At 39.5% G+C, this 27967-nt stretch overlaps 2 protein-coding genes across 9 annotated transcripts; both read right to left on the reverse strand.

Annotated features, from left to right (window-relative positions):
• Positions 1 to 441: 441 nt before the first annotated feature.
• Positions 442 to 15241, reverse strand: LOC145232489 (N-acetyllactosaminide beta-1,6-N-acetylglucosaminyl-transferase-like). The gene is made up of 6 exons (XM_080097122.1): positions 14838 to 15241; positions 5873 to 6100; positions 5394 to 5517; positions 4705 to 4826; positions 3841 to 4169; positions 442 to 1844 (listed from the first exon to the last, which is right to left on the reverse strand). The coding sequence occupies exons 1-6, from the start codon at positions 15164 to 15166 to the stop codon at positions 1651 to 1653; spliced, it is 1326 nt and encodes a 441-aa protein (XP_079953248.1). The 5' UTR covers positions 15167 to 15241; the 3' UTR covers positions 442 to 1650.
• LOC145232488 (uncharacterized) lies at positions 6884 to 14829 on the reverse strand. Of its 8 annotated transcripts, none has more exons than XR_013860893.1 (3): positions 14056 to 14827; positions 7386 to 13585; positions 6884 to 7096 (listed from the first exon to the last, which is right to left on the reverse strand). XR_013860893.1 is itself a non-coding variant. In XM_080097121.1 (3 exons), exon 3 carries the CDS (start codon positions 13573 to 13575, stop codon positions 7699 to 7701), a length of 5877 nt encoding a protein of 1958 aa, XP_079953247.1. In that variant the 5' UTR covers positions 13576 to 13585; positions 14056 to 14124; positions 14414 to 14828; the 3' UTR covers positions 6884 to 7698. The 8 variants fall into 8 exon arrangements, 3 of the variants coding, with proteins under 3 accessions (XP_079953247.1, XP_079953245.1, XP_079953246.1); XR_013860891.1 differs by having other exon boundaries at positions 6884 to 7220; XR_013860892.1 differs by having other exon boundaries at positions 7159 to 13585.
• Positions 15242 to 27967: the final 12726 nt, after the last annotated feature.

The raw sequence follows: 27967 nt of genomic DNA on the forward strand, positions 1-27967 counted from the left end.
AGTTATAGAAAAAAGTCCTATGTGAATAAAGTAAGTACAGCCTAATATCACGATTTGGTCGAATTCTTATTTTATAGCATTTCTATTTTTTGAGGTTATTCTTTGCACCATTTGCTGCGTGAAAATATCACGTTTCAACATTGACCTTGCAAATTTGCAGCAGGTTTGCGAACAAAACCGCCCGAGGGTTTGTAAAAGTCCCGATGATTCAGCTTTAATCTTGTGGTTCAACGAACTGGTTTGTCGTAGATTTTTTCTCATCTGTTTGTCATCTGCGCAGCGATCTTGATCAAAAACAAATTTGCTATCCTTTCAACGGATGCTACCTGTATTCTATGTGTAGGGTGGCTAGAAACATCTGCCAAAATACTTTAGGCTATCTTTCCATTGTGGCATAACTCTTCTCTTTCTTAATGCGCAGAATTAAACGTGTGTTGCAGATATCTTTCCAATTTGGATTTATTGCGAGTGGATAGTGGGCGCTGTGTTTAGGTACGCATTTTCAATTTTTGAGGCATGGTTTCAGGGGTTACTTAAAAAGGATCACGATCTGTATAAGGTTGAGAACCACTGATCTAAACCAACCATGCCAACTAAACTATAAAATAGAGGAAGAACATAAAAATTGCACGAAATAAATAGCTTTGAGGGCCCCGGTTGTAAACACTAAATTACAATTGCGACAAGAAATAAAGCTTCACTTTTAGTTTCAGTTTACAAGGTACAAATGCACATATAACATCCGGCCTGACTTAAATGATATTCCCTTAAAATATTTTGACATATTTACACTCATTATACATGAAAACCAAATGTTTACGTGAAGATCGTAGAATTATTTTCCCCCTTTCAACATGTACCACATTGAAATTTTAAGTTTTTCTGCGAGATAAAACACAATGCAAAGTCAGTATTACCAGAGTCTTCGTTCACAGTGTGGCATGGTTAAACCATATAACAGTAGGCCTGAAAAACAAGTGGTTTCCTATTAAGCATGTCGAACTACAGAAAGTTAGCTTCTTAAACAAACTTGGTTTGATTAGTTTAAACACAAAATGAAGACAAACGCAAAAACGTCTACAACCATTCCCGTGCGACATTTTCAACTCAGTGTTATTTAACCAGGGTACATAATGAACACAAAAGTTTGCAAGTGTGAGTAATTTGCAGTGGGTGCATCACTAGTACATACCACAACTTTAAAACAGTTTCGTTGTTTTAAAAGTGTCACATTTGAGTTTTTTGCGGAAGGTTTATTCATGTCCTAAACCCAGCCCCACTACTCCCTAACTGTGATATTATTCACAATAGTGGATGGAATTTAACAACGGATGCATAAAAAGAATAGAAAAACAGGCTGAAGAGCAGTGGTCTGCATTGCCATACTTGGTGGAACTACTAACGTAAGGACTCACAGTAGCCAGGTTTCTGGATTTCTGATAGGTGACGCAACGGAGTTAGCAATTTGCTAAATCAGCAATTGTTGTTACCGTAAGCGCCTATGCTCCGTTGCGCCACCTATCAGAAATCCCGAAACCTGGCTACTGTAAGTTCTTACGTTAGTAGCTCTATCACCATACTTAAAACGTTATAAATAAAACGTTATAAATATGAACCCGTCGGTTTCAAACAGTGTAACGAAAAATATCATCACGGTAGTAAAGGCAATTTCGGAGAGTTTACGGCAAACGTTCGTCGTTTTCGTTCATCCAGCCACTTTCTTAAGCACGCTATTGGCCGTGAATCAAAATGCGCATCCAGTTTATTGACGAACATCAGCGGCGATTTCGTCAGCCTCTCGAGATCACGTGATCCAAAGACGCAAATATAATGACGCCAGTAACCTGCGAAAAGGAAAATGCTGTGTGATTAATACTGTGGGAATGGATGCTTTTGTCAAATATGAAATAATTGGAAATCCAAAATGTAGCAGCTGAATTCAAAACTAAATAAATTTAGAGAAAGCTTTGCATGATTTTTCCAACCTACGCTTTGTCATTTGTGAATGCCTGGTGAACGGCTTTTTGGTATGACCCCTTCAATGGGTCTGGTCCTGGCGTAATGTGATATCATGCATTTAATTGCGACACATAGTCTATACACATCTCCATTGCAGTTTATTCTAAACGCAAGCGGTTTTGTTTTTGATCTTAAAGTTTTTGCTGATTGAAACTTTTTGGCGCTGGGGATCAAAAAGTTTTCGTCTTGTTTACCACTTGGTAGAATTTATTCCCACATTTCTCTTAACAAGCTAAGCCTGCAAAATGATTGCAAAAACAAATTGTAAGTAAATCCATTGTGTGTGGCCTTGTTAACAGTTTGTTGCTAGATAACATGCGTGTTCATGTAACCCTGTGAAAACAATTTAAACCAAGGCGTATTTGCTACATTTTTGTCAGGAAATATCAGAAACTTTTGTTTCTTTACATTTTACTTCCAAAACATGTTAAATTAACTGCCGACTGAAAACCTTTCAGGTTAACGAAACAAATAACATCATGAAATGGTTAGTTGTAAATATACATTTCATTTTCATTTTTTCCGATTTTTTTCACTGGTTTGTATCAGTATGGCCTGCTAAATCATTTTGCACATAAAATTGCACTAGGGCTAATACATTACAAAAAATGTTTTAATAATTACAATAAAATCGGTAGCTCTACAGCGGACTCTTTGTGACCATATAACGCATTGTTTCCCAACCTGTGAGTCGGACCCTTAAGGGGTTGCCAAGCACTTTTAAGGAAGTCGAGAACACTCATCTCAACTCAAGAGAACTTAATTCGCATCAACAAAGTTTATCAATGAATGTATTTCGCCAAATCTATTTAGGTATTTCTGTGATCTTATTTGATTTCAGATTGTGGAAAGGGACAATATACGTGCATAGTGTGGTCAAATGTACAAGTCTTCAGTGTCAAACCATACTTGTTAATTTATTCACACGTAACAAACGATGACAATTGTTCGCGCAACATTTTATAAAACTGGTGTTTTTTGGTTAAATCAAGCTTTAGCTGAGATATTTAGCATTAAACAACGTATCCTTTTTTGGGCCGCGATAACAAAAAAATGTTTGGAAACCAATAATTTGAATGCTGCGCAGCGAAAGTCCAACTAAATGTTGCAAAATCATTTTAAATACTTTACAATGAACCAACCAACAGAGTATGAAACCAGTAGTTGTGATCCTGTAGTTTAGTAAGCTTAGCTGTTTGTATATGTTGCTCGTTTTGGTGCCTGTGGATGGACCGCTAGGTCATTCGGGGTCAAACTTTGGATAACTAACTAACATGTGTGTAAATGTGAAGACGATTAAAACACTCGTCAGACAAAAAATACAGACAAAAACCATATGCGCCCCTTTCAGGGAAAGCGATTTTATTGATTAGCTGCTCAATTAAAGCGCTGACTATCTTATTGACTTTTGATAGTGAAATTATGCGAAATGAATTCTGGTTGTCGTTTCTATGTTTGTAAACATATGCTGGACGGGTATCGCGTTGTGTTGAAAATTTTGTAAAGTAGATTTGCAAGTACAAAATGTCAAGAACCACTGACATATGTAACGCTTTCAGGCGTTGCCGAGGATAAATTGAAACAAACAAACATAGGGCGTAGGCAGTGGTGGGATTCAAATACTTTGTCAGTCGGTTCTATCACAAAAGTCATATTTTTTAGCCGGTTTACAAAAAGTTACAAAAAGTCCATTCACTGTAACCAGTAATGCTAACCGGTTCACTGATCTCATTAAATTTCGTGAGACGGTTCTATAGAACCGGTGCGAACCGGCTGGATCCTACCACTGGGCGTAGGCTATACCTAGAAATTTTTACTCACCTTTACAAGGTTTTGGCGACCCTCCCCATTGTATGTAACGTGAAACCTGCCATTGATCTTTTCTGAAACCGGCTCCTGGGACATCTTCTTTTAGGTCTTCCAGGGAACGCCAGTAGTGCTCATCGGGGCTGTAGGTGTCCCTTGACCAGTCCAGAAAATCCTTGGCCTTTTTACTGTCTCTTAACGCCCATTTCAGAAACGTCCGAGCGTAGACATTGTATGCAAGGTTTTTGTAAATTGTAATGCCATGTGGAGCCGGAGACTTGAGTTTACTTGTTTTCATGATGGATTTTTCTACTTTTCCGTTCTTGTTTGTAATGTTGTGGATTCTGGTTGACATAAAAAAAACTATTACACCTAAATTGTAAATCCTTTCACATGTAGATAATTAAACTCTTAAGTCTGGTTACAATGGTATTAATACACAAATCATTTTGTTGGCACCTGCATTGGTATTTGGGACAAATTAATGAGATTTGCTTTATGAAGTTCGAATTCGGGACGCTTTCGAATACAAATCCCAAATAGTTTTTCTCTGAATTAAAGTTTAGATTCAGGTCTATACTACATATAGATGTACGGGCTGTACACAATAAATTAATACTTTTTGTTCGCATGTACATTTAACTAAAGTAAAATTCATAACGCAAGTTATAATTCTAGCCTGAATTCAGCAAAGCGCTTTTAAAATGTAAAATCAAAACCAACTCAAAAAGCTATGCCCGACTTACAACTCTGTGCAAACCAATACAAAATGTAGGGATCTGGCTCCTACAATAAGTTTTCTGTCACTTTTGTTCCATTCCGATGCGTTTTACAACCTTACGTATGATTTTGTTGTCTAGAAATAGTATATCTTTATACCTGTACACGTATGTCGTTCGTTCTAAATCTTGTTCTCCAGGAAGGTGACCACCAATCGCGTTTCGACCCTTCAACAGTTTTAACTGTTGTACAATCTCAAAGTTGGTGCTTAAGGGGTAGTCCTGTACATAGAAAACAAAGTTAACGCGTTAGATAAATCTTGATGCCGTTTTTTGTATTTACACCCAGTGTACGCCGAAAAAACTTAACAGTTATGGAATGTATCATAAGTCAGACTCATGAAAGGCGTCATACCAAATCAAGCTGATCTGCCAAGCATTCCTACATGACAAGGCACAAGCTAGAAAAATATATCCAGAGTTGGAATTCGAACCCACTAAAGGAATCTTTCTGGGACTCGAGATCTCCCATCTGAGCTGCACGGGCTCAGTGGTGAACCCGCTGAAAGTCGAATCACAAGCACCGTTTGCCTGTAGTAGGGGATCGCCAGTTCGACTATTGCTCAGGTAAGATGAATGTATTCATACTGCTCTGAAGCGTCCGTGTAGACCAGCGATCACAACACACTCATATATATATATGATTTTATATAAATCATAGTACACCATTAAAGGCGTCACACCTAATCAATCCGGTCTCCCAAGCATTCCCATGTGGCAAGGCACAATTATGTTGTGAATTGATTATAAAGTCTAATGATACGATCCACGCGATACAAAACAGCCTACCTGTGCACATAGGTTGATGAGATGTACCCAGCTGTTTTTGTGATCCAGCAGATCGTTCATACAGTTTATGTCCGCTTGAAGACGAGAAAATCCGGCATAAACCACATCTTCGCTTTTACTGGACCTATACACCAAAATTTTACACAACAAATTGAATAAAGATGGGCGAAGCTTAAAAACCAAAATAGTCCGTGTTGGTATGTCCTGAGGTTTGTCCTTATTTTGAAGAAATGTTCTCGTTTTTTTCTTGGGTACTTGTTTAATTTTATAGTTTCTGTAATTTCGTTTTGAAAGGCCAACTGTACTTTGAATGTCCAAAATTATTTTTTTATTCACTTTATTGTTTACATCAGTTAAATAAAACAAAAGCGTTTTCAGAAAAAAATGTTTAATTTTTAAAGGTAAAATGAACGTATTTTTTCCTCTTAGTCACTACAAAGGGTAAACACAAGTAATATATTTTATTGATCTTGGCACACCTGAAAACGTTTGGAAAACAGGAGTTCAGCTGATCCACCAGCTTTTGCATTGGCTTAGGTGTTTTGGTATCCAGGTGAATACAATAAACATTCTGTGGTGCGTAGATTGCACTTAGCAGTCGGATGAGCTGATGGCTATAGCGGTGGGCAAGAATACTGAACGCTATCGGATAATTCTTTTCATCTTCTGTGATGTAAGTGTCGTTTTCGTTGATTTCAAATAAATATCTGTGTTAGATACACAAGGTAATGATTTTTACCCTGTTAAAACTGTAGCAAACAAGATGAAAAAACAATACATGTATAATTAATGGTGAATTAAAAAATATAACTTCCAAGAGTCCAAGATTGTGTGCATTTTGCTTCGTACCGCCCGCGTGTTTTGGATTTACTCGTTGTGTGTTAGTGTGTTGAGGATAAGCTCGTCGCTGTTTCCTTTAGTAACTTGTGTCAAGACACTTGTGTATCTTGTTGTGCACCTGTTCGTGTTATTTAGTGTCCCGGCATTTATTCTTCAATGTATTTCGTGCCACGTGTTTGTATTCTTTAAAATCCCTTGTATGTTTCGTTTCGCCCCCTTACTCTTACGTTTATCATCTTGGCCTCTTAGTCCCTGACTTTTAGTACACCGTCCCGTTAATAAAGTCAGATCGCCGCTTTACGAGTTCTGCGCGAGTCTTCTAACAGCCTAAGGAAACAGTTAGCGACGACAGACAGACATCCTCACAAGCAATTGAAGCAACATTCTACCGCCTTCAACAAAACCGCAATAGGGTATGCATCATGTACAAAAGGAAATAGGGTATGCATCATGTACAAAAGGAAATAGGGTATGCATCATGTACAAAAGGAAATAGGGTATGCATCATGTACATTTGGCAACAAAGCTATAATTGTATTCAGGGTTTGTGTAACGTCCCGTGAACGCGCCCCGGTTATAGCGCGGAACGTCACACGAGGAGAGAATTGAAACGCGATTCCTAATAGCCTCCAACAACCAGTCCACACAGATAGATGTTTTGCTGATCTTATTAGGCGAATTCTTTGAATGTAGGACGATGAAAACGAATAGGAAACGTATAGGAAACGGTTTCTGCATAAAGCATGACATTAACACACTGCGCTTTAAATGCAGAAATATAGCACAAATCTTACCAACTGTTGTGGTAACCGGAGAGAGTAAATAGCACGGGTATTCAACTCGCATCAATTACTGGTACACACCTAAACATACAATAACATATATCACCACACTGCGCCTTTATGACGTCACACACAGTTCTTACCAAGCTATGTTGGGCGACAGTACAGAATAAGTCACGCTTCACGTGAAGATAAAACAGAAATACTGCGTAAACAAAATGCAACTTAAGCACCTTGTCTAAACCCAATTACACGTACAGTACAACTATTACAAAGCGAATGACATATTAGGTCATTGCGGTTAAGTTCACATTCATTACAATAATTCACATTTTGGAGTCATTAAACACATATGTACAAAGTGACTCACCAATAATCGTCAACACGACAATAAATAGCCTTTTCTAATTCAACCGACGCAGCACCGTGCTCCACGGAAGTCAGCAACAAAAAAGAACTGAACCACGTTGCGTTATCACACAAAACTGGCAGCCGATTATTACGTCACACAACGCCATAGATTACAACACAAGTTGTACTGAGGAAATGCGGGAATCAATAGAAATCTGCAATTACTGGCAAATAAGATGTAACATACCCCCCCACAATGTACGAATCCAAGGAGTACATTTACAACACAACACACAAACATCGGCAGTAATTGCGAACACAAAAACACACAACTAATCACGCAACGCGTCGTCGTGGCATAACAAGCACAATTTTGCAATTGGCCGTCTCAAGGCACCAGTGTGAGTCTTGACCACCACCTGGCGCACTACTCCCTTTCGATCAGGAAGCACATCGGTCACGCGACCCAGAAGCCATTTGCTCCTGGGCTGATTATCATCCGTTACAAGCACAACGTCACCGACTGCGAAATTAGAATGTCCATTTGCCCACTTCGATCTGGGCATTAGCGTCGGCAGGTACTCGCGCGACCATCGTCGCCAAAATTGGTCGGCCAAGTATTGTACTTGGCGCCAACGGTTACGATGGTAACAGTCCTTCCCCGTAAACAGTCCAGGGGGCATATTCGGCGCTGCACGTTGCAGCAGTAGGTGATTTGGTGTAAGGGGCTCATCATCCTTCGAATCGAACGTCACCGGAACCAAGGGACGAGAGTTCAGGATGGCCTCGACCTCCACCATCAGTGTCATCAGTTTCTCATCGGACAATGTCTGTTCCGAAATCAGAGCGTTGAGAATTTTGCGCACAGAGCGTATCATTCGCTCCCAAACCCCACCCATGTGGCTGGCAGTGGGAGGATTGAAGCTCCAGGCAATATCACGTTGCTGCAGATATTTGTAGATCTGCCTTTGGTTCCACCGGTTTAGTTCTTCGCGCAGGATGCGCTCAGCTCCAACGAAGTTTGTGCCGTTGTCGCTGAAGATCTGGTCTGGTCGTCCTCGACGACCGATGAAACGTCGGAGAGCTCCGATAAAGGAGTCCGTAGACAGTGAATGCGCTATCTCGATGTGCGCGGCCCTGGTGGAGAAACAGCTAAAGATGCACCCGTACCTCTTTACCTCACTTCGTCCTTGCTTCACAAGGAAAGGTCCAAAGTAGTCGACACCGACCACTGAGAACGGCGGCCTATCGGTCTGCAGTCTCGCAGCAGGAAGGTCTGCCATCATCTGTTTGCCCAGAGAGCCATTTCTTCGTCGACAGGAAACACACTTGCCGAGAACACGACGAACCGCTACCCCTCCTTTGATGATCCAGTAGCGTTGCCTGAGAGACGACCACGTGTGTCCCATTCCAGAATGGCCAACCTCGTCATGCTGCTGCATAATCACCAGGTCTGTAAATCGATGGTCGTATGGAAGAATCATCGGATGCTTCACATCAAACTCGACACATGCTCGCTCAAGCCTTCCACCAACTCTCATAACTCCATTGACAAAAATTGGGTTAAGCTTTCCAAGAGCCCTCTTTTTCTTTGGTAAACGAACAGGTTCGCCTTTGGCCTTTGACATCGCAGCCATAACGTCTGGGAAACTTCGTCTCTGCACATACTTTACAATCTCAAGCTCGGCAGCCTTGAGTTCAACAACGGTCAGTTGCCCAGTAGGTACTTTATACTTGGCAGGAAACCTCCTTGACATCAACATCGATTTGAATCTGAGCAACCAGCTTACAGCCCTTTTCAGCCGATTGAGTGATGAGTATCTGGCAATGAGTCGATCCGTAGCGGATTCGCTGGCGACCAGACAAAGGGTTTGAGTTTCTTTCTTTAACAAAAGAAATTCGATTGGCAATGAGGACAAGTCCGGACAGGTAGGCCATCCATCTTCTTGCTCCCAGAGAAACTGGGGTCCAGTAAGCCATCGGCTGGACCTAAGGAATTTATTCACACTGAGTCCACGAGACGCCTCGTCCGCTGGATTTACCTTGGTGCTGACGTGTCTCCATTGACTAGGCCGGGAAACATCCTCGATTTTGGCCAAGCGATTTGCAACAAACACTGGAAAGCGCTTATTGCAGTTGCGAATACTTTGAAGAACCGCAGTCGAATCCGTCCAGAACACGGATTGGCATTCGTCCAGTTGCAGCTCCTTTCTCACAAGTTGATCCAACTTGGCTGAAACAACGGCCGCCGTCAACTCCAAGCGGGGAATCGAACATGTCTTCAGGGGGGCAACGCGTGCCTTGCCTATTACAAACGAGCAGTGAATGCGTCCTCGCTCGTCTACCAGCCTCAGATAGGTCACCGCACCGTAAGCTGTAGATGACGCATCTGCAAAATGGTGCAATTCCGTTTTTCGCACCTTACCAAAATCGTGGGGCTTCACGCATCTTGGCAGAACGACGTCTCCTAACCGCGGTAGTTGCTGCAACCATTTTGCCCACGATTCGGAGTCTTCATCGGAAAGAACGTCATCCCATCCCAGCTGCTTTCTGCAGAGATCTCTTTGCATCGTCTTTGCCACCACGATCACAGGCGCTGCAAAGCCAAGAGGGTCGTATAAGGAACTTACCACCGACAGGATTGACCTTCTGGTGTAGGCTGTAAGCTGCTTTACATCGACATTGAAACCGAACTCGTCCGAAGAAACGTTCCATCGAACGCCAAGTACCCTCTCGCACGAGGAACCATCCACGTCCAGCTCCTTCACCGATTTAGCCCGTTCCTCTTCATCAATGGACGCGAGAACTCGCTCGCTGTTGCTAAGCCACTTGGTTAGCCGAAATCCCTTCTTCTTAAGAAGTGCACAGATACCTTTGACCAACTGAACTGCTTCTGCTTCAGTCGACACGGATTTTAAACAGTCGTCAACGTAAAGGTTATTTTCTACAGTCTCGACGACTTCATTAGGAAATTCGCTTCGCAAATCATCAGCGGCTTGTTTAAGACAAAAACTCGCACAGGAAGGTGAAGAAGTTGCTCCAAACAAATGAACAAGCATCCTGTGCGCGGTGGGCCTTTTCGACACATCGCCATCAGGCCACCACAAGAACCGAAGTGCATCGCAATCTGTCGTCTTCACACGTATCTGATGAAACATGGCCTCCACGTCGGCCACGAGAGCTACCTTTTCCATCCGAAACCTTGAAAGAACTCCTACTAAGGAATTGGTCAGATCCGGACCCTGGAGTAGAGCATCATTCAACGACTGGTCGCGGTATTTGGCAGCACAGTCAAAAACTACCCGCACCTTTCCGGGCTTGTGTGGATTTGTAACAGGGTGATGCGGCAGGTACCATACTACCTCTGCTGACTGTTCCTCATCTGGAACTTCTTCGGCATAGCCTTTAGCTATGTAACCCTGCACCGTCTTGGTATACGCATCGCGTAGCACGGCGTCGCGTCTCATGCGACGTTCCAAAGAACCCAAACGATTTAGCGCCATGTCCCGGTTGCACCGAAGCGGTTGTGCGTTCGGGCGCCATGGCAACGGCAACTCGTAATGACCTTGCTTAAATTGCACACTGGTTTTCATTTTATCCAAGACGAACCTGTCTTCACGCGACATAGGCATCGCGTCGGGGTTGGTGTCTTGAAAGTCGGTCTTCCACATTCGCTCTAACTTCCCTTGCAGCGAATCATCGGCAACTTGAGTAAAGTTGACGGAACACAAATCGGTTGACTTGCTAGAGACAGGTCCTGCCAATGCCCATCCAAGTGGAACTCTAAATGCAACAGGTTGCTTCGGTTTTCCCTTTCGTACCTCTTGCACGAGAAAGGCCTCTGGAACGTCCAGCCCGATGAGCAACAAAGCTTCACTGCAATCTACCTGTGGGAATGACAGGTCTCTGATATGTGGCAGCGCATCCAATTCCGCGTTTCTCGGAAACTTGTTGGCGGCAATAGGCAGACAATCAACAGCGAACACCTCGGGAAGTTCCACAGTTGTGGAGCCATCGAGCGAAGCAACAGATAAATTTACTCTTTTGCCCTTGCGCCTGCGACTGTCCCCGTTGATCGTTTTAAGCGTCACGTTGCTAGGTTCACCTTGCAGCCCAAGCTTATCTGCCAGTTTCTTGTCGCACAAGGTAATGCCCGAGCCAGTATCTAAAAGAGCGTATGTATTAACAGCCCTACCGTTAGCACGGACTTTGACCGCAACCATCATCAAGTTGACGCTCTGTCTACCAGAGGAAGCATGACAGTCCTTTCCAATCGCCGACACAACCGAACAAACTGTCCGTTCCAGCGCAGGTCCTTTGACAGGAGACTCGTCCTCTCTCTTCTCTGGCGGATGCAACAAGGTGTGATGGGCTTCATTGCAGTCCCTCACGGTACACGCTTTGGGGCTGTTGCACTTAGTGGCAAAGTGCCCAAATCTGAAACAATTATCACAGAGTCTACGGCGCCGGGTGACGCGCAGACGATCGCGGTAAGGAAGGGATTTAAATTCCTCGCACTTAGCAAGCACGTGGTTTCCCGAACAGCACTGGCACAACGGGGTAGTGGGAAAATGGGAAGGTCCGGCACGAACCTTCGGCCTAGATTCTTGTTCGCTTACAACGACATGACTGGAAGCCTTTACATGACTACTTTTACCTTTCGCCTTCTTAGCTTCGTTGCGATGCTCATCGAGCATGCGGCTGAACAACGAATTTGCAATCCGATCCTCAGTTTCCACAAAGTCGACAAGATGTTCAAACAAAGGTTCACGGCCAGTATCTCTGAGGATTTTCTCAACACGCCGTTTCCAAGCCTCCTGCATCTTAAACGGTAGACGATTCACAACAGCAATCAACGTAGGGTAATTATTCATCTCGGAATGCTCGTCAATGTCTGAAAGTGTAAGTAAACAATCGCGCAGCGACTGCGCAAACTCGCTTAAACCAGCAGCATCGTTCGGTCGCAATTCTGGACCGTTGACAACACACCTCACACATGCATGAGCGATTATGTGTGACTTGCCAAAGTGGTCGTACAGTAACTGTCTCGCTTGTTGGTACCCGTTTACCTTTAGTCTAAAGCAGTGTTCAATCAATTTACGGGCTTTGCCATCACAATGCTGCGCCAAATATGACAATTTGGCACCGTCGTCATCGACCTTGTCGTCGATACGAGAATCAAAATTGCGGACAAACTTCCAATAGTCCATTGGATTGCCGTCAAAAACGAGAACTTTAGGCTTTGGTCTGTTTATGTGCTTCACAAGCGATGCAATCTCATTGTCATGTACGCCAGTTGGCTTGACTGAACCATATATACAAGAATTATTTACAATTGGGTTTGTTGCGGTGAAAGAACCTTTCTCATCAACCGAAGATTTAAATTTAGGCGCATATTGGGACAGGGGATCTGACGGAGCAACATAGTCAACCACATACCGCTGGTCAGGAGGGCTTCTCTGCGACGTGACAGGCGGTGACGTGAACAACACGCGACGTTGATCCCCGAGCGGCTCCTCCAGGGGAGGCGTGGTCGATTCACCAGAACCTTCCTTCACCGTCACGTACTCCGTGTTTCCTGACATCTCGTCCCAAACCTTCTCTTCAATCTCTGCGGCTTGTAGCTGATGCTGCAGTTCCAACATTTCTATTTTATCTCTTTGGCGCCGTTCTTCTTCAGCACGACGGATTTCTTCTTCGGCCCGTCGTCTGTCTTCTTCTGCGCGTAGTATTTCCGTTTGCCTGACCAGCTCCTGCTTCTGCGCAGTCTGTTGAATAGCAAGACGCGCGAGCTGTGTCGTTACTTTAACTCTAGTTCTACTGTTAGTCGAAGAACTCGAGCGCCTACTTCGTCCGCAGAACGAGTCGTTGTCCTTTGGACTCTTATCACCGCTTCCACTCGGACTAGCTATGTTAATAGGTAAAACATTGCTAGATAAAGAATTTACGTCACGAACCCAGTGAGAAACACGGTCATCGAATTCGGTCTTGTTTTTTCTCACGCTTGCTAGTTCTTCGGCAAGATCAGGATGCGCCTCGTAGGCAGCAACAGCATCGACAAAAAGATGTTCAAGCGCAACCAATACCGTCTCGAGCATCTGCTTGTTGTGGTGGTCCTTCATCAGGTACTCGGCGACTAGGTACTGTTCACTGAGACGTCGACGACAATCAGCGACCGTATCAGGAGTCGTGACGTTTGATTGACTCATCTTTGAACCGCTTAAATATTTAACAAACGGTTAAACTTGTCTTCAACACACAGTTGAAGCTTATTTCAAAAAGCAGTTGAAACTTGATTTCAACTGCAGATTGTGTTCAACACCCAGTTGAAACTTGATTTCAACTGTATTGTTCTGTTCAACTAACAGTTGAAACTTATTTTAAGAAGCAGTTGAAACTTGATTTCAACTGCAATTGTCTTCAACAAACAGTTGAAACTTTCATGTAACGTCCCGTGAACGCGCCCCGGTTATAGCGCGGAACGTCACACGAGGAGAGAATTGAAACGCGATTCCTAATAGCCTCCAACAACCAGTCCACACAGATAGATGTTTTGCTGATCTTATTAGGCGAATTCTTTGAATGTAGGACGATGAAAACGAATAGGAAACGTATAGGAAACGGTTTCTGCATAAAGCATGACATTAACACACTGCGCTTTAAATGCAGAAATATAGCACAAATCTTACCAACTGTTGTGGTAACCGGAGAGAGTAAATAGCACGGGTATTCAACTCGCATCAATTACTGGTACACACCTAAACATACAATAACATATATCACCACACTGCGCCTTTATGACGTCACACACAGTTCTTACCAAGCTATGTTGGGCGACAGTACAGAATAAGTCACGCTTCACGTGAAGATAAAACAGAAATACTGCGTAAACAAAATGCAACTTAAGCACCTTGTCTAAACCCAATTACACGTACAGTACAACTATTACAAAGCGAATGACATATTAGGTCATTGCGGTTAAGTTCACATTCATTACAATAATTCACATTTTGGAGTCATTAAACACATATGTACAAAGTGACTCACCAATAATCGTCAACACGACAATAAATAGCCTTTTCTAATTCAACCGACGCAGCACCGTGCTCCACGGAAGTCAGCAACAAAAAAGAACTGAACCACGTTGCGTTATCACACAAAACTGGCAGCCGATTATTACGTCACACAACGCCATAGATTACAACACAAGTTGTACTGAGGAAATGCGGGAATCAATAGAAATCTGCAATTACTGGCAAATAAGATGTAACAGTTTGGTTTGGGTGACCGCTAAGTAGTTTTAAGAGACCGCAAGTGTTTCATTTAAATACCAAAAAATAGCCATATTTGCTTAAACGAATTATTTATTCGGCTACTGGCAAATTTTGGGAAACCGCTGGAGAAATTTGGGGGACCATTTCGGTCCCCCAAAACACCTTAAAAAAACACTGAATTTGTATTGATTTATTACCTTTTCTTAAATTCTTTACATCCCTTTTGCATGACATCTAACACCTGCTGATCCTTTGTATCATCGGGCAAATGGGCTGTTTTATTCCCAGCAGCCGTGCCGTACAAAAGTCCTTGGCACATTTCATCATTTACAAGAGCTTTTTCCTCAAAAACTTTGGCTTCTGTGGTTTCCGACGTTATTTGACTTCTTGAACTCAAGGTCACCGCTTTGTTGGATGAGACCAACTTGAAATTACGATGTATTGCCACGTAAACAAAGACTGACGTGAGACACAAGGCCAACATCGCTGGTGCTTTGGGCATTTTACGTGTCCAATACTTGAACATTGTGCTAATTTATGCTACACTTGTGTCTTCATAACCTCATTTAAAGTGCGTTTTGCACTTGTTTAAACAGATGTAAAACCTCGAAAATAAAAATAGTTCACATTAGGAAAGACACAACATAAACGTTTGTTACTAAGCCCTATTTTGTGTCTGTATAATATTAGCTTTTGTAGCTTATGTAAAAGTATATTATTTCCATTACAACACTTGGAGTCATTTTCCTGGAATATGCACGAAACCGGTCATTTATTCTACTGTTGTTTTAATCTGACTAAATCAGCTTGTTGCCTGTGCAATCTCTGAAAAACCACTGGTAGGGTTGATTGACGTATCCGGAACACGAAGTAAGACCTTTTGACTCAAGCAATTTCCTGTGTCTGCCATTGCCTGGTTAGATCTTGTTTATCAATAAAACACTAAATTGCGCTGCATAGTATAGCACCAAAATTATAGCTTTTTTGGTGATTTGACAAGAAAACACTTTTTTGTCACAAAAGTGAATACTTCAAACAATCTTAAATTCGTGTTCTTTGGATCAATTGTTTTAAACCTTTATAGATTTCCATCAACACAATCATCTCATACTTCACCATAATCAAAACCTATGACTTGCTATATCCAAAAACTAGGACTGCGTAATAAGAGTCAGTTTTTTTAAGGACGGTAAAATGTCTAGCAGGAAAGGAACTCTATCTTTCAAACTCATACCAAGCAGTGAAATGCTAGACTACTCATAAGCCTGGAATAAAAGTTTGCTTACATTGCAGACAAAGGCCAGGTCTAGTTACTGTTGAAGACTTAAATTCGGAACAACAAACAAGCGTGATTTAGCTTCTGTTGCCACAACTCTATTTCTTTGTTTAACTGTTTTTGTGTTCAAACTTGAATCAATAAGCTACACTTTTCTTTAGTTAGTTTTGACTAAGTTCTGCTTGGTAGAAACGGTTATAACTTTCAAACATACTAAACCAGTGAGGAAATTACAAACGTTTGCTTCTAATGGAATTGTGCAAAATGTTTACAAACTTTAGATGACCGTTTCCAAATGTAACTTCCATGACTTTTAACTGGTTTACTTTTTAAACAACTCAATCCTAAACGAAATCTTTCAGCAAGCAAAATAAACTTAAAACTGGTAGCAACTGTACCATGCGCAGTAACGTTTATCAGTCAGTACATGCCTGCTGCGCTTGTGAATAGTCTCTTGCGGATGTCACGCAGTTGTTGGGTGCCATTGTTGATCAAAAGGTTACAAACGCGTCAAAACCCGACTAAACATATTTGCGTGGCCAAGAAAAATCGGTGTAACTGGTTGTATTTTAAACACTAAGTCAATATGTATCGATATTTTGACCTCTTTACTATACAAGCTTCAAAGAAAAATGTAATTGATAACCACATATATTGGTTGAATCGATTTATACCAACACAACTGTTACGACATAGTTGCATCTATTGTTTGTGATTCTACAAGTAGCGTATTACTAGATTGTTACCACCCTCGGTCGTCAGCCGCATATTGAGGTGTCACAAAAATATTGTAAGATTGTAAGCCGCAAAATTTGATACTATTGTTTCACTACACGTGATTTTGTTGTTACATGGTATAACTGTTTGCCTATACTTTAGTCATGTTGATAACTGTGCGCAGCAGAACTTATATCAACGTATAGTCTGTACGTGTAAGCGAATTTTAAACGCAAAATAAATTAAAAAAACAGGGGTGTAGAATCGGTAAAAAATAAAATGTAAACCGCCCTCGATTGAAAGCTGCACAAACCGTAGGGAGAACACTTTATAAGGCGCGGCTTACAATCGAATAAATACGGTATACTGCTTTCAATCGATTGATGCCAAACTCAATTGTTACAAAATAGTGGCATCTATTGTTTGTGATTCAAAAAGTAGCATTAATGAAACTGGGGATATGATTTGAGTCAGATATAGACTGCCAAAGGTACAAGGCCGTGCATCGGCAAGCGTAAATTATTCATGATCAAGTGTTTTTCAAATTTTGTATGTAGCGGCCCTTTAAACAAGCTATAGTCCAATGAAAACAACCCCTTTTACAGACAACTACAAAAACAATAAATTTTATCAGTTTATCAGGATTTTGGGTTAGAAGTATTCAACACAAATATATTCCAAATCGCGAATTTGTTCTCCAGGGCCCACTTTATGACTAAAATGCCTTAGGAATACCACTTTAATAAGAATTATAATAATTTACTAGATAGGCTACGCAAATTCGGCACAAAAGCACGTTGATTGCTGCTGCGCGATCAACTAAAACTGTTATAAATTACTTTTATGGCGGTACTTTTAGTTTCTTTAACACAGTAAAGCAAATTCAACACAGTAAATAAGTAATATTTTGTAAAAGTGCCGTTAAAACCAAACGTAAATAAAGTAATCCATTGCATTGCCTAGCATGTTATGTATCTCTCCTAGCGAAAATCAACAACAATTAATTTAACATCTGCATTGTAATGTCACTGATTTGATCATTTCAATACATCAAAATGAAACCTTGTTTACTTTTCTGCAAACACCTATTTATTTCAGAAAGTCACGTGAACATTAGCGGCCCTGTGATTGGTTGAAACAGCATTTGTACCTCAAAACTGACAAATAAAGAAAAATTGTCTCAAAATCTTCACCCAAAACTTTTGAAAACAGTTGTCAAACCCAAAATGTGTTCATGAAATATTCAAAGAGTTGAATCGAGGTGGTGGACATTAATTGGATTTTGTATAGGTGCCGTGCAAAAACTTAAACTAAAGGCCGACGCACACACGATGCGATGGATGCGATTTTTTGTCGCAAGGCCAAAATAATTGACGTCATTTCCGCTCTTCAGCGACAAATGCGACAAAATCGCAGAGTTCAAATGTTTGCTACAAAATCGCGGTCATCGCAGAGGTCAGTGCGATATTTTGGCTTTCTTTGCTGTCGGTCCACACTCCACAACGAATCAGCAAGTTGCAAAGCTGTAGTGATTTATTTTTGTGCACAGAAAATTAAAACATAATGTTGTAGTGAAAAGTTACAAGAACAAGAACGACATTATAAATTCTGGATCACCAGGTAACTTTCACAAAAGTGTCGTGTTTGTGTTTAGAAGACTTTTGAATAGATTTGCTTAGTAAATCTGAATCACCTTGTAAACTGGATTGGTTTTACTTGGAGAAACAGAAGTAAAAGGATTGTTATGATGTTGTAGATACTAGTTTCACTGACCAGTATTGAAAAAAAAAAGAATTTGGATTTACTGCCTTTCTACTTGGAACATAGACATATTATGAGACAATCCAATTTTTTTGATGTTTTATATTTGTTATTTTATTTGCACAACTGAATATTTTTGTTTCTTTTGAGCAGCACACCTGACAATGTACCAATTCAAGTGCAAGCTGAAAGGGTGTTGTGATGAAACATTGAAACTAGCTACTTTCTACTTGGTTAACATGTAACTTTTGGGTTACATTTGATGTGGAAGGTGTCCACTACACTTGCATCAACAAACCACATCAGTGTCCACCGAACAGATGATTTTGATTATTACTCTCAGAGATAGAAACCTCCCACATAAAAGAATAAAATGACAGGGTTGGACAAGCAGTGATAGAAGCATAAATCAACTGTCACAAACAGCTCACCATGTCTGCTTTCATTTTGTCCTTGGTGTTTTATTTTTTGCAAATGCTCATGTTCATGTATAGGAAATGACTAAAATAATATGTTTTTCTAAACATTGTCAAGACAAAATCAACTCAAATAAGGCTTACTGTTTAATGGACGCTATTTTAAAACTGCTTCCAATTTTTTTACATGATTTATTTACTTACAATTGATTACATTTCCGGTGTCATAAATTTATTAATCAATTTATTGCAAAATGTTTACATAACATCAGTTTTATGAAGAAAAATGCCTTCATTACTGTAACCCATCCAAACAGTTCCATTGAACAATTGTTTTTGTTTTCTTTTTATGTTTATTGTTCAGTAAAGAAATATCTTACTTATTTCGGTCGCAAGGTAGCCTACGCTATATTTGAAGTAGCGGGACCTGGTGTACTATTGTAATTAATAATGCAATATCTGTAAACAGCAGATTTTATATTTCACACAACCAAGAAATATTATGTATGTGTAAAATGTTAGTTTTGTATTTTGGGACAAAAATAGCCTAATGATTTAGAAATACGTTTAAACTGATATTAGACCAATATGTGTGACGTACTTTCACTAGAACCATTAGGACATCCTTGCGTAGATTTTTACAAAATATTTGCTTCGGGGTCCACTTTGCAGGCTGAACGCAATAAACTTATTTTAACTTTTCTGTGATTTTTATGCCTGAATTTGATCAAAAAAGCATTCAATTGGACAGTCACTTTTTTGGTGCGTCCCAAAACTTCAGACGTTGCAACTAAAAGTAAATATTTCTTGACGCATTCGGAAATCTGTCTTTACACATTTTAAAAACATATGGCTAAACCAGTGGTTCTCAACCTTTTTTCTTTCGTGGCCCACTTTCATTGCACAAAAATTCTGTGGCCCAGTAAATTTTTATGAAAGAAAGAAACAACTATAAAATAGGTTCAGAACAAAAAAAGACTGCAGGACATATTTCAAACAGATAATAAGTTCAATATAAGTTAATGCAAAAAATCATAAAACAGCACTTTCCCTTCTTTAATCAAGCACTTTCAGTTATGACCGAATAATTGGACAATTGATATGCTGCTATTATCTGGCTTTATTGTAATCACAAAGTAGTTTATTACATCATAAACATACGGGGTTGCAGAAACTCAAAGTAACTTTATACCTTGAATAGAATAATTAAAAACTAATTTACATTCCTTCTCAATTCCTCCCCAAGCCATTATTCTTGTAAAATTGAGTGCAGTGACACAAATGGAAATTCTTAAAAAAAACTTTCTATTTGATTGGTCTGTGGCCCAATCAAAATGCTTCCGTGGCCCACCATTGGGAATCACCTGGCCAACACACACAAAAAAGTAGGCGTTTAAGATGTTGCCGTAGCACGTACAAAAAATATATGGATTATGCGGCTTAACACTAAGGCATGTTACCGATTTTTCTACATCAGTTAACATTATATACACACAATGTGAAACAACACAAAACAACAATTGTGTTTGATTTAAACGCGCACAAGGATTGCACTTAATAGCACTTGAAGCTTAAATCTATTCAACCGCACTGATGTATTTGGATCATGTTGATTCAAAGCGGTTGCGTAATTGTCGACAATGAACAAGTTACAAATCATTTCGTTCTTTGCTAAAGCTAGATGTTGTATTGCTTTAGTAAATTTTGTGAGATTTAACACTATTTAACTTACTCTGCTGTACATTCAAGTGTAAAGTGAGTTTTAGGGTGCAGGTAAAGATTGCAACCTCTAAATTACAGAAAATTAAACCAAGGCATTTGTTAAAGATTGTTTACCAAAAAGCCTTTTGCAGTGTGCTGCAAGTTGTGACTCGGCAAAACGCTGGTGACCTCAGCAGATTTTGTTTCATTGTACCTGATATGCATGACGACGATTGTTTTTTCAACAACATAAATCCTACAGAAAAATATTTTATTGCATGTCTACAAATAAGTTATTATCATGTCGTTATAAATTGGTCCGAATTCTAGCAAACAATTTCTTATTAAGGCCAAAACAAGGTCATTACATATGTTTGGTTGCGGGGTAAAATGTTTGACACGCCGTATACTTAGTGGGTGGTTAAGGGGGCGTGTTGAGCACTGAAATAAAGTTGATCTTCTTCAAAACGTGGAAAATTACACAAAATATGCTACGAAGGGAGGAACCAGAAATGTCCTGTAACCATAATTTCTAGTTGTGTTTGTTTGTCAGTTGGCAAGATTAAAATTACAAGTAGTACCGTTTAGATTTAAGAGATTGCGTTAATACTTTAAAAATATATAAGATGGTGACAGAAAAGATACTGTTACATTCCATGATTTAATATTGTTTACTTTTTTGTTAAGTGAAAAATTGATAATCATACATTTTGTGATTTGAATGTAACTAAAACGAAATGGTTTGAGGACCTTAAATCTAAAAGTTTCAATTAAAAAAAATCTGCAAGACTTATATTTATGTGGTTTAGTGTACTAGCTTAAATATCCAATGGGTTTATAAGAGAATACAAATCAAATGTAGTAAAACCGCTAACGTTGTACTTCAATCATAAATCTCTTTTATACAAATCACTCAAGAAGAGCGGCAGACGATCAGCGTCATTTAAATCGTTTGTTTATTTACGTGACAGAAATATTAGTTTCGTCCATTTAAAGGCATCGTCAGTTTTCGTCAAAAAAGAACAATAAAATTAAACATAAGCAATAACAGTTCGCAAAACCATATAGTGCGGATAAAAACAATATAAATTAGGTCTTTAACAGACACCAATTCTGACAAACTGCAAGCCGGTGGAAATTAAGGCTTCGGCAAAAACAGCAAAAAACTTCAAAAATACCAAAAAATTAGAAATGTAAAGGACGGTGACATAATTAAGCTTTAAGAGGTGTAGGTGCGTACACGGTATCGAAAAACAGATTCTTATTTCACCTTTATAATCGTATTGTGCATGATGTAACTAATTAACATACAAAATTAATTTATTTTCATGTTTTCAATAGCATTATACATCACTAATTTATAGTACAGAAGTTGCACCTAAAAAGGCATTGCACCACATCAAATATAATTACCAGGATTAGTATTTATTGATGCAACATATCAGTTTAAGTAGAATTTGACCACACTGCATAAATATGGTGTTGTTAACTTAAATGCCTTAAGGCAATTGCAAATTTTTAGAAGTGTTTACGCAACGTTGCAAAAGATTTAATGGTACAGTTGAATTTAATTGCCACGCATGAAATTTATAGTTCTGCACTTCTGCTAAAGTTTAGCAGCTAAACGAATCTTTTTACCACCACCGGTAAAAACAGAAGAAGATAAAAAACAAGTTTTCCCCGGAAACATATAATCTGGACTTACGACGTTTTGCAAATCTAGGGCTAAGGCGTTTGAGCTTTTTTATCCCTTTTCTCAAATAGTTTTCTGGCAGATTTTTAGGTGTACAACATACAACTAAAAAGCTTGTTTAGGTTTTGGCTTGATAACTGCCTATGCAAGAAAATTCTACACTAGTAACAACTGCTGTATTCTGCTGTGTGAAATCAAATTGTCCTGACCACGACGCATTAAAAAGCTACAACCGAGACATGTAAAAGAACCAAGTGCCTTAAAAAAAACTTGAAAACAATGTGCAGATGTAATGGAATTAAAATAACTAGTCGACTGTCACAAAACGTAAGTAACAAAAAAACACAGATCAGTAAAAATTTGGGCAACCCACACTCGATGACCCAGAAATATTCGAAAAAAGCAGCTCTCAAAGGTTCAAATAGGACAACGAAGCACCTATGTCATTGTAATAGACACCCACTTATCGTCAATGCCCCAGTGCAGATCAGCAAGCGTTTCACACAAATGCCAAGCTGACAGACAATGGACAAGTAAGGCAAGTTTTTGCACTATTTTTATGAAATATTAGCGTTTACTTTCATAAGCACTGCCGCTGTTACTATACTTTATGCGGTAAGGTTTAAACTTAGTCCTGAATAAATGTTCCCTTTTTTTCAAATAAAGCATTACAGTATTGTATAGTGAGGCCACGGTAAATTTGTTTACCTGATGGAGACCTCTTCAAGTAGGACTTTGACATTTACATTGTGTGTGTACGTAAATTGGCAGTGCGTGCTTACGGCATAAGTGGCTGATGGCAGCATGCCTTTGACTCCACGTGTCTTTCCTGAGGCGCACGTTTTGTTCTTCACCTTGCAGTTTTTTTGTGGCGTCAGTCATTCTATTTTGGAAACTGTGCTGTGTGGACCTTGCTTAAGAAAATATATGCTTTGAAACTGACTGATGGCTTCGTGGTATCAGCCGAAAAGCTCACAAGGTTATTTTTCACAAAATCGCGTACAACACCAGGTTATAAACGCGACAGACTTAACCAACAACAAACTACTTCTATATAAAAGCTGTTGCTGCCAGGCATAATATAAATTTATAGAGCTCTTCTGACAATTTTATTTTTATTCCGACGTTTCGACTTCCTATATTAGTCGCCTTCATCAGGGTAAATAACACGGAATGCGCGAATAAACAAAGAAAAAAGAATTAACGCAAGCACGTCAACTACTTTATGAGTATAAAAGCATCGAGCCAATACATAACGAGTGTTTTTAATAAGCCTCTTCATCGCTGCAATGCCTTTAACAAAATGCTTGGCAGCGACCCTTTACCGCTCACGTGTGACGTAAAGTTTAATAAAAATGACCCCAAGGTGTCGCTTCGAATGCAATTTTAGAGCGTCCTGGGTACAGAATATTGCAAAAAAAAAATAACCAAGCCACGACATGCATTTGGTCAAATGGTCCGAGGCAGTGGTTCTCAACCAGGGCTAATTGCCCCCCAGGGGAGCCACGAGCTGTGTTTCGGGGGGCCACGAGTGTAGATTCACCAGAAACAGCCACTAAAAGCCATTTTCTTCTTAAATACATTTCCCAATTTAATCGACTATGTCACATACTATTTGTCTATATTGAGGTTTTTCACGATTACGGATTCTTGTTTACTCTATTCGACCTGTTTAAAGCCGAAATTGCTACCGAATTCCAACACGAAAATGCCATTTACATTTTAAGGGGGGCACAGGTTCTACAGGGTTACTTGAAGAGGGCCACGAGTTACTTTTAGGGGACCACGGTCCACAAAAGGTTGAAAACCACTGATCTGTGGGGTATGGTCCATGGACACACATAAATAAGCGACTGAAAAAAAGCTCGTCATAGCGGTCAGTACCTGCGTAAATACATAACAAAATCGAAAGGAATTCGAAATCATTTAATGTCCTCCAAGGCATTGTTAGGCTATTGGGCAAACAATTTATTTCGCTTATAGTTTAAGACAGGGGTCAACACACTGGGCACGCGAGGTGATTTTGCATGGCCCGAGAAACAATTTGCAATATTGGTTTAAATCAGGGATCACCAAACTTTTTTCACGGCGGGCCGAAAAAAACTCAAAATAACATGCGATGGCCACATAGGTTACAAGCCATAACGCAGCGCCGTTCCAAACGGTCCGCTGATCAACAACAGTAGAATCTTATTTAGAGTCAAACAGTGCTACTGTTAAATAATCCAATTGTGTTCACAATTACAAAAGTCACTTATTTTGTCACATTTAACAATAGAAAGGCGTTTGTTCGCGCACAATAACAAATGCATTGATACTTTTAGTACTATCTGTGATGTAACAAACAACCTTGAGATCATTTTATGCGTTCTGTAACACTTGGTGAACTTGACCCTAATGCATGATGTTGCAGAAATATAGCTATTTTAACTTCTATCTTTTAACGGTTAACTCAAGCCTTAAGGCTAATTAGTTTTTTAGACGTATACTAGGACCAAATACGTTCGCGGGCCGGATAAAATGACGTCGTGGGCCGGATCCGTCCCACGGACCGTAGTTTGGTGACCCCTAGTTTAAATAATTGAAGAGCTTATTGAAATAATTAAAAACATTCGATTGCTTGTTTTAATTAGTTCAAAATAGCCCGGAAAATCAAGAATATATGCGTTCTGTGGTTGCTTTATGTAAATCACCTGGCCAACACACACAAAAAAGTAGGCGTTTAAGATGTTGCCGTAGCACGTACAAAAAAGATATGGATTAGGCGGCTTAACACTACGGCATATTACCGCTTTTTCTATGTCAATTAACAGTATATACACACACTGTGAAACAACACAAAACAACAATTGTGTTTGATTTAAACGCGCACAAGGGTTGCACTTAATAGCACTTGAAGCTTTTAATTTATTCAACCGCATTGATATGTTTGAATTATGTCGTTTCAAAGCGTTTTCGTAATGGTCGACAATAGGCAAGTTACAAATCGCTCCATTCTTAGCTAAAGCTAGATTAGGGTTGCCATATTTTATGAAACACAATCCCTGACAAAATTTATCTCGGTTGCGTGAACCCAGTTTTTCTCAAACTTTAACTCTAAATGTGTTAACGTAAGTCTGAATGTGTATTTCAGAAAAACGAAAGTTGATTGCAGGATTATAGCTAGTTATGCAAAATTGCGCATAACGATGATCCAAATCTGACATCACAGACAACACAAAAACATTACAATTGTGCGCGAACAATTGCATTTTTGTTAGTTGGCCTATTGTTTAACAATGGAGACGCTTGATTCTCACTTTCACTTTGATTTCAACTTATTCAGTTGCACAAACGGACGCCAAATAAGAATATAGAATTACTTCCACCTTTTCGAGATCCCCGCAAAATGTCCTAAAGGACCGCGGACCCCAGTTTGAGAACCGCTGCGTTAACTATTTTTGCGATCCAAACACTTCTATTCCGGAATAAATTAGAATATTCGGAATTCACACGGACGGCGACACGAGAAAACGTTACATACGATACTCTGATCCTTGTCAATTACTTTCTGCGCAGGCTTCTGTTTAGTAAATGGGAGTCACAAGGACCTTTTTAAATTGGAAGAAAAATGTTTAATGTTTTTATGTCTCACGCATTCGACTATTAGGTACACAGTTAAGGAAATGAAATTTCCTACGTTCTCATGTAGCATCGAATGCTGTGTTTTCTTGAGACGCAGATTTTTATTTGTGTATTTAACGCATATTGTTAAACATCAAGTAACAAACAGGTATTGTTACGCGCGCACACACACCAAACAGTAACATGTACGTTAACCTGCGCGCCGCCAGTTTACCTCTTTGCGTTTCATGGTATAGACGCGGTTGTAGCTAACTAACTTACTAGAAACTTTCTCCGTTGGTACATTAATTTCAATTCCTGACTTTTAAGTACATTTTAAGATTTCTCCCTGACGCAGATTTAAACACTAAATTCCATGTCAGACGAATGGCAACCCTAGGCTAGATGTTGTGTCGCTTTAGTATGTTTGTTTGTGAGATGTTACATTGTTTGTTATGCTGTACATTTAAGTGTAAAGTGAGTTTGTGGGCCCAGGTAAAGTTTGTAATCTTTAAATTGGAGAAGAGTCATTTGTTAATGGTTGTTTACCACAAATCTTTTGCAGTCTGCTGCAAGTTGTGACTCGGCAAAACGAAGGTGACCTCAGCATATTTTGTTTCATTGTACTTGGCAATGCATGACGATTGTTTTTTTAGCAACAACATAAATCTGACAGAAAAATCGTTTTATTGCATGTGTACAAACAACTTATTTTCCTGTCGTTATAACTTGGTCTGAATTCTAGCAAACAATTTCTAATTAGGGCCAAAACAGGTCATTATATATTTTTTGCTGTTGAATAAAATTTTGACACGCCGTATGCTTAGTGGGTGGATAAGGGGGCGTGTTAAGCACTGAAATAAAGTTCATCTTCTTCAGAACGTGGAAAATTACACAAAAAGTGCTATGAAGGGAGGAACAAGAAATGTCCTGTAGCCAAAATTTCTAGTTGTGTTTGTCTGTCAGTGGGTAGCATTAAAGTTACAAGTAGTACCGTTTAGATTTAAGAGAGATGTTTTGTTTGATTACTTTGAAAATAGGTAAATTGGTAAGACATTTGGCAGGTCCATGACAGGCTAGAATATTTGCTATCGTTCCACATTTCTGGTCTCATATTGGTTTCTTTTTGTTTTGTCCTACTCTTACCTATTTGAAAGGTTTATTTTTTTATTTTTTGCTAAATCATAAATTTTGTGTTTTGAAAGCGAGTGAAATCGAAATGGGTAGCGGACCACCTAAAAATTTTAATGTTACAAACAAAATTTACATTAGGATATAAGTTTTTAAGTTAGTTTCATTTAAATTTTATTGATAATACCCAACCCCAAGCTTGATAGCCCTAATCGGCAGCTTGTTTTGAAACATATCGTTTTAAATAGGATTTACTGCTCTTTGCGTCACCTAAAATAAGCTAAATGTGCGGCTGACGCGAGGTATGGTGTTGGTAGATTTTCCTATTTATTGATGCCACATATCAGTTTTAGCAGAATTTGACCACACCGTATAAATGTGGTGTTATCAACTTAAATGCCTTGGGGGCAATTGCAAATTTTTAGAAGTGTTTACGTAACGTTGCAAAAGATTTTATGGTACAATTTAGTTTAATTGCGACACAAATTTATAGTTCTTCTAAATGGGTCTGGGTGAATTTCAGTTGTATGTCACGTAACAAAGCTTAACGTTGTTTGATTTCGCAATAGATAGCCTACATGACTAAACCTTTCCCGCTCGTTTTGAAACGTCTACATTGCAGACAAGGAGTATACTGTTTCCACCTGTATATCTTATCAGTGCAGCTGGTGACGGGTCGCACAGGCTGTGGGGTGGTCGGTATACTGTACTCCAGTTTATTAAAAGTAATAGGTATAAAAAGTCATGTCTGTATTTGTCTACTCAACCTTTAGGCCTATGCACCTATCGACTTGTACACACCTCTGGTTTATTGAAAAATTTGAGATTGAGAAAAATCTAGAAAGGTAAGAGACAATAAAGAAATAGAAATATGAAAGATAAAGAAAAAATTATAAAATGAACAACAAATGCCAAATTGTGACACAAGAAAAATGTGAAACATAACAGGAGACTCCTACAGGTTTTAAAATTTACAAATTGTTGCAAGCAGAACAGGGTTTGGAATAGTCCTTGTTTATGTTATTACGC

The sequence above is a fragment of the Phallusia mammillata genome, chromosome 6 (genome assembly GCF_965637545.1).
Source record: "Phallusia mammillata chromosome 6, kaPhaMamm4.hap1.1, whole genome shotgun sequence".
In the NCBI taxonomy this organism is placed as follows: Eukaryota; Metazoa; Chordata; class Ascidiacea; order Phlebobranchia; family Ascidiidae; genus Phallusia; species Phallusia mammillata.

What these genes read in the sequence shown, in the direction of transcription:
- LOC145232489 (XM_080097122.1), bottom strand. Translation starts at nt 15,166, where the DNA reads ATGTTCAAGTATTGGACACGTAAAATGCCCAAAGCACCAGCGATGTTG. An exon ending in TGTAAAGAATTTAAGAAAAG is followed by an intron (nt 6,101 to 14,837) that starts GTAATAAATCAA and finishes TATCTAACACAG; the next exon opens with ATATTTATTTGAAATCAACG. An exon ending in TCATCAACCTATGTGCACAG is followed by an intron (nt 4,827 to 5,393) that starts GTAGGCTGTTTT and finishes TTCTATGTACAG; the next exon opens with GACTACCCCTTAAGCACCAA.
- LOC145232488 (XM_080097121.1), bottom strand. Translation starts at nt 13,575, where the DNA reads ATGAGTCAATCAAACGTCACGACTCCTGATACGGTCGCTGATTGTCGT.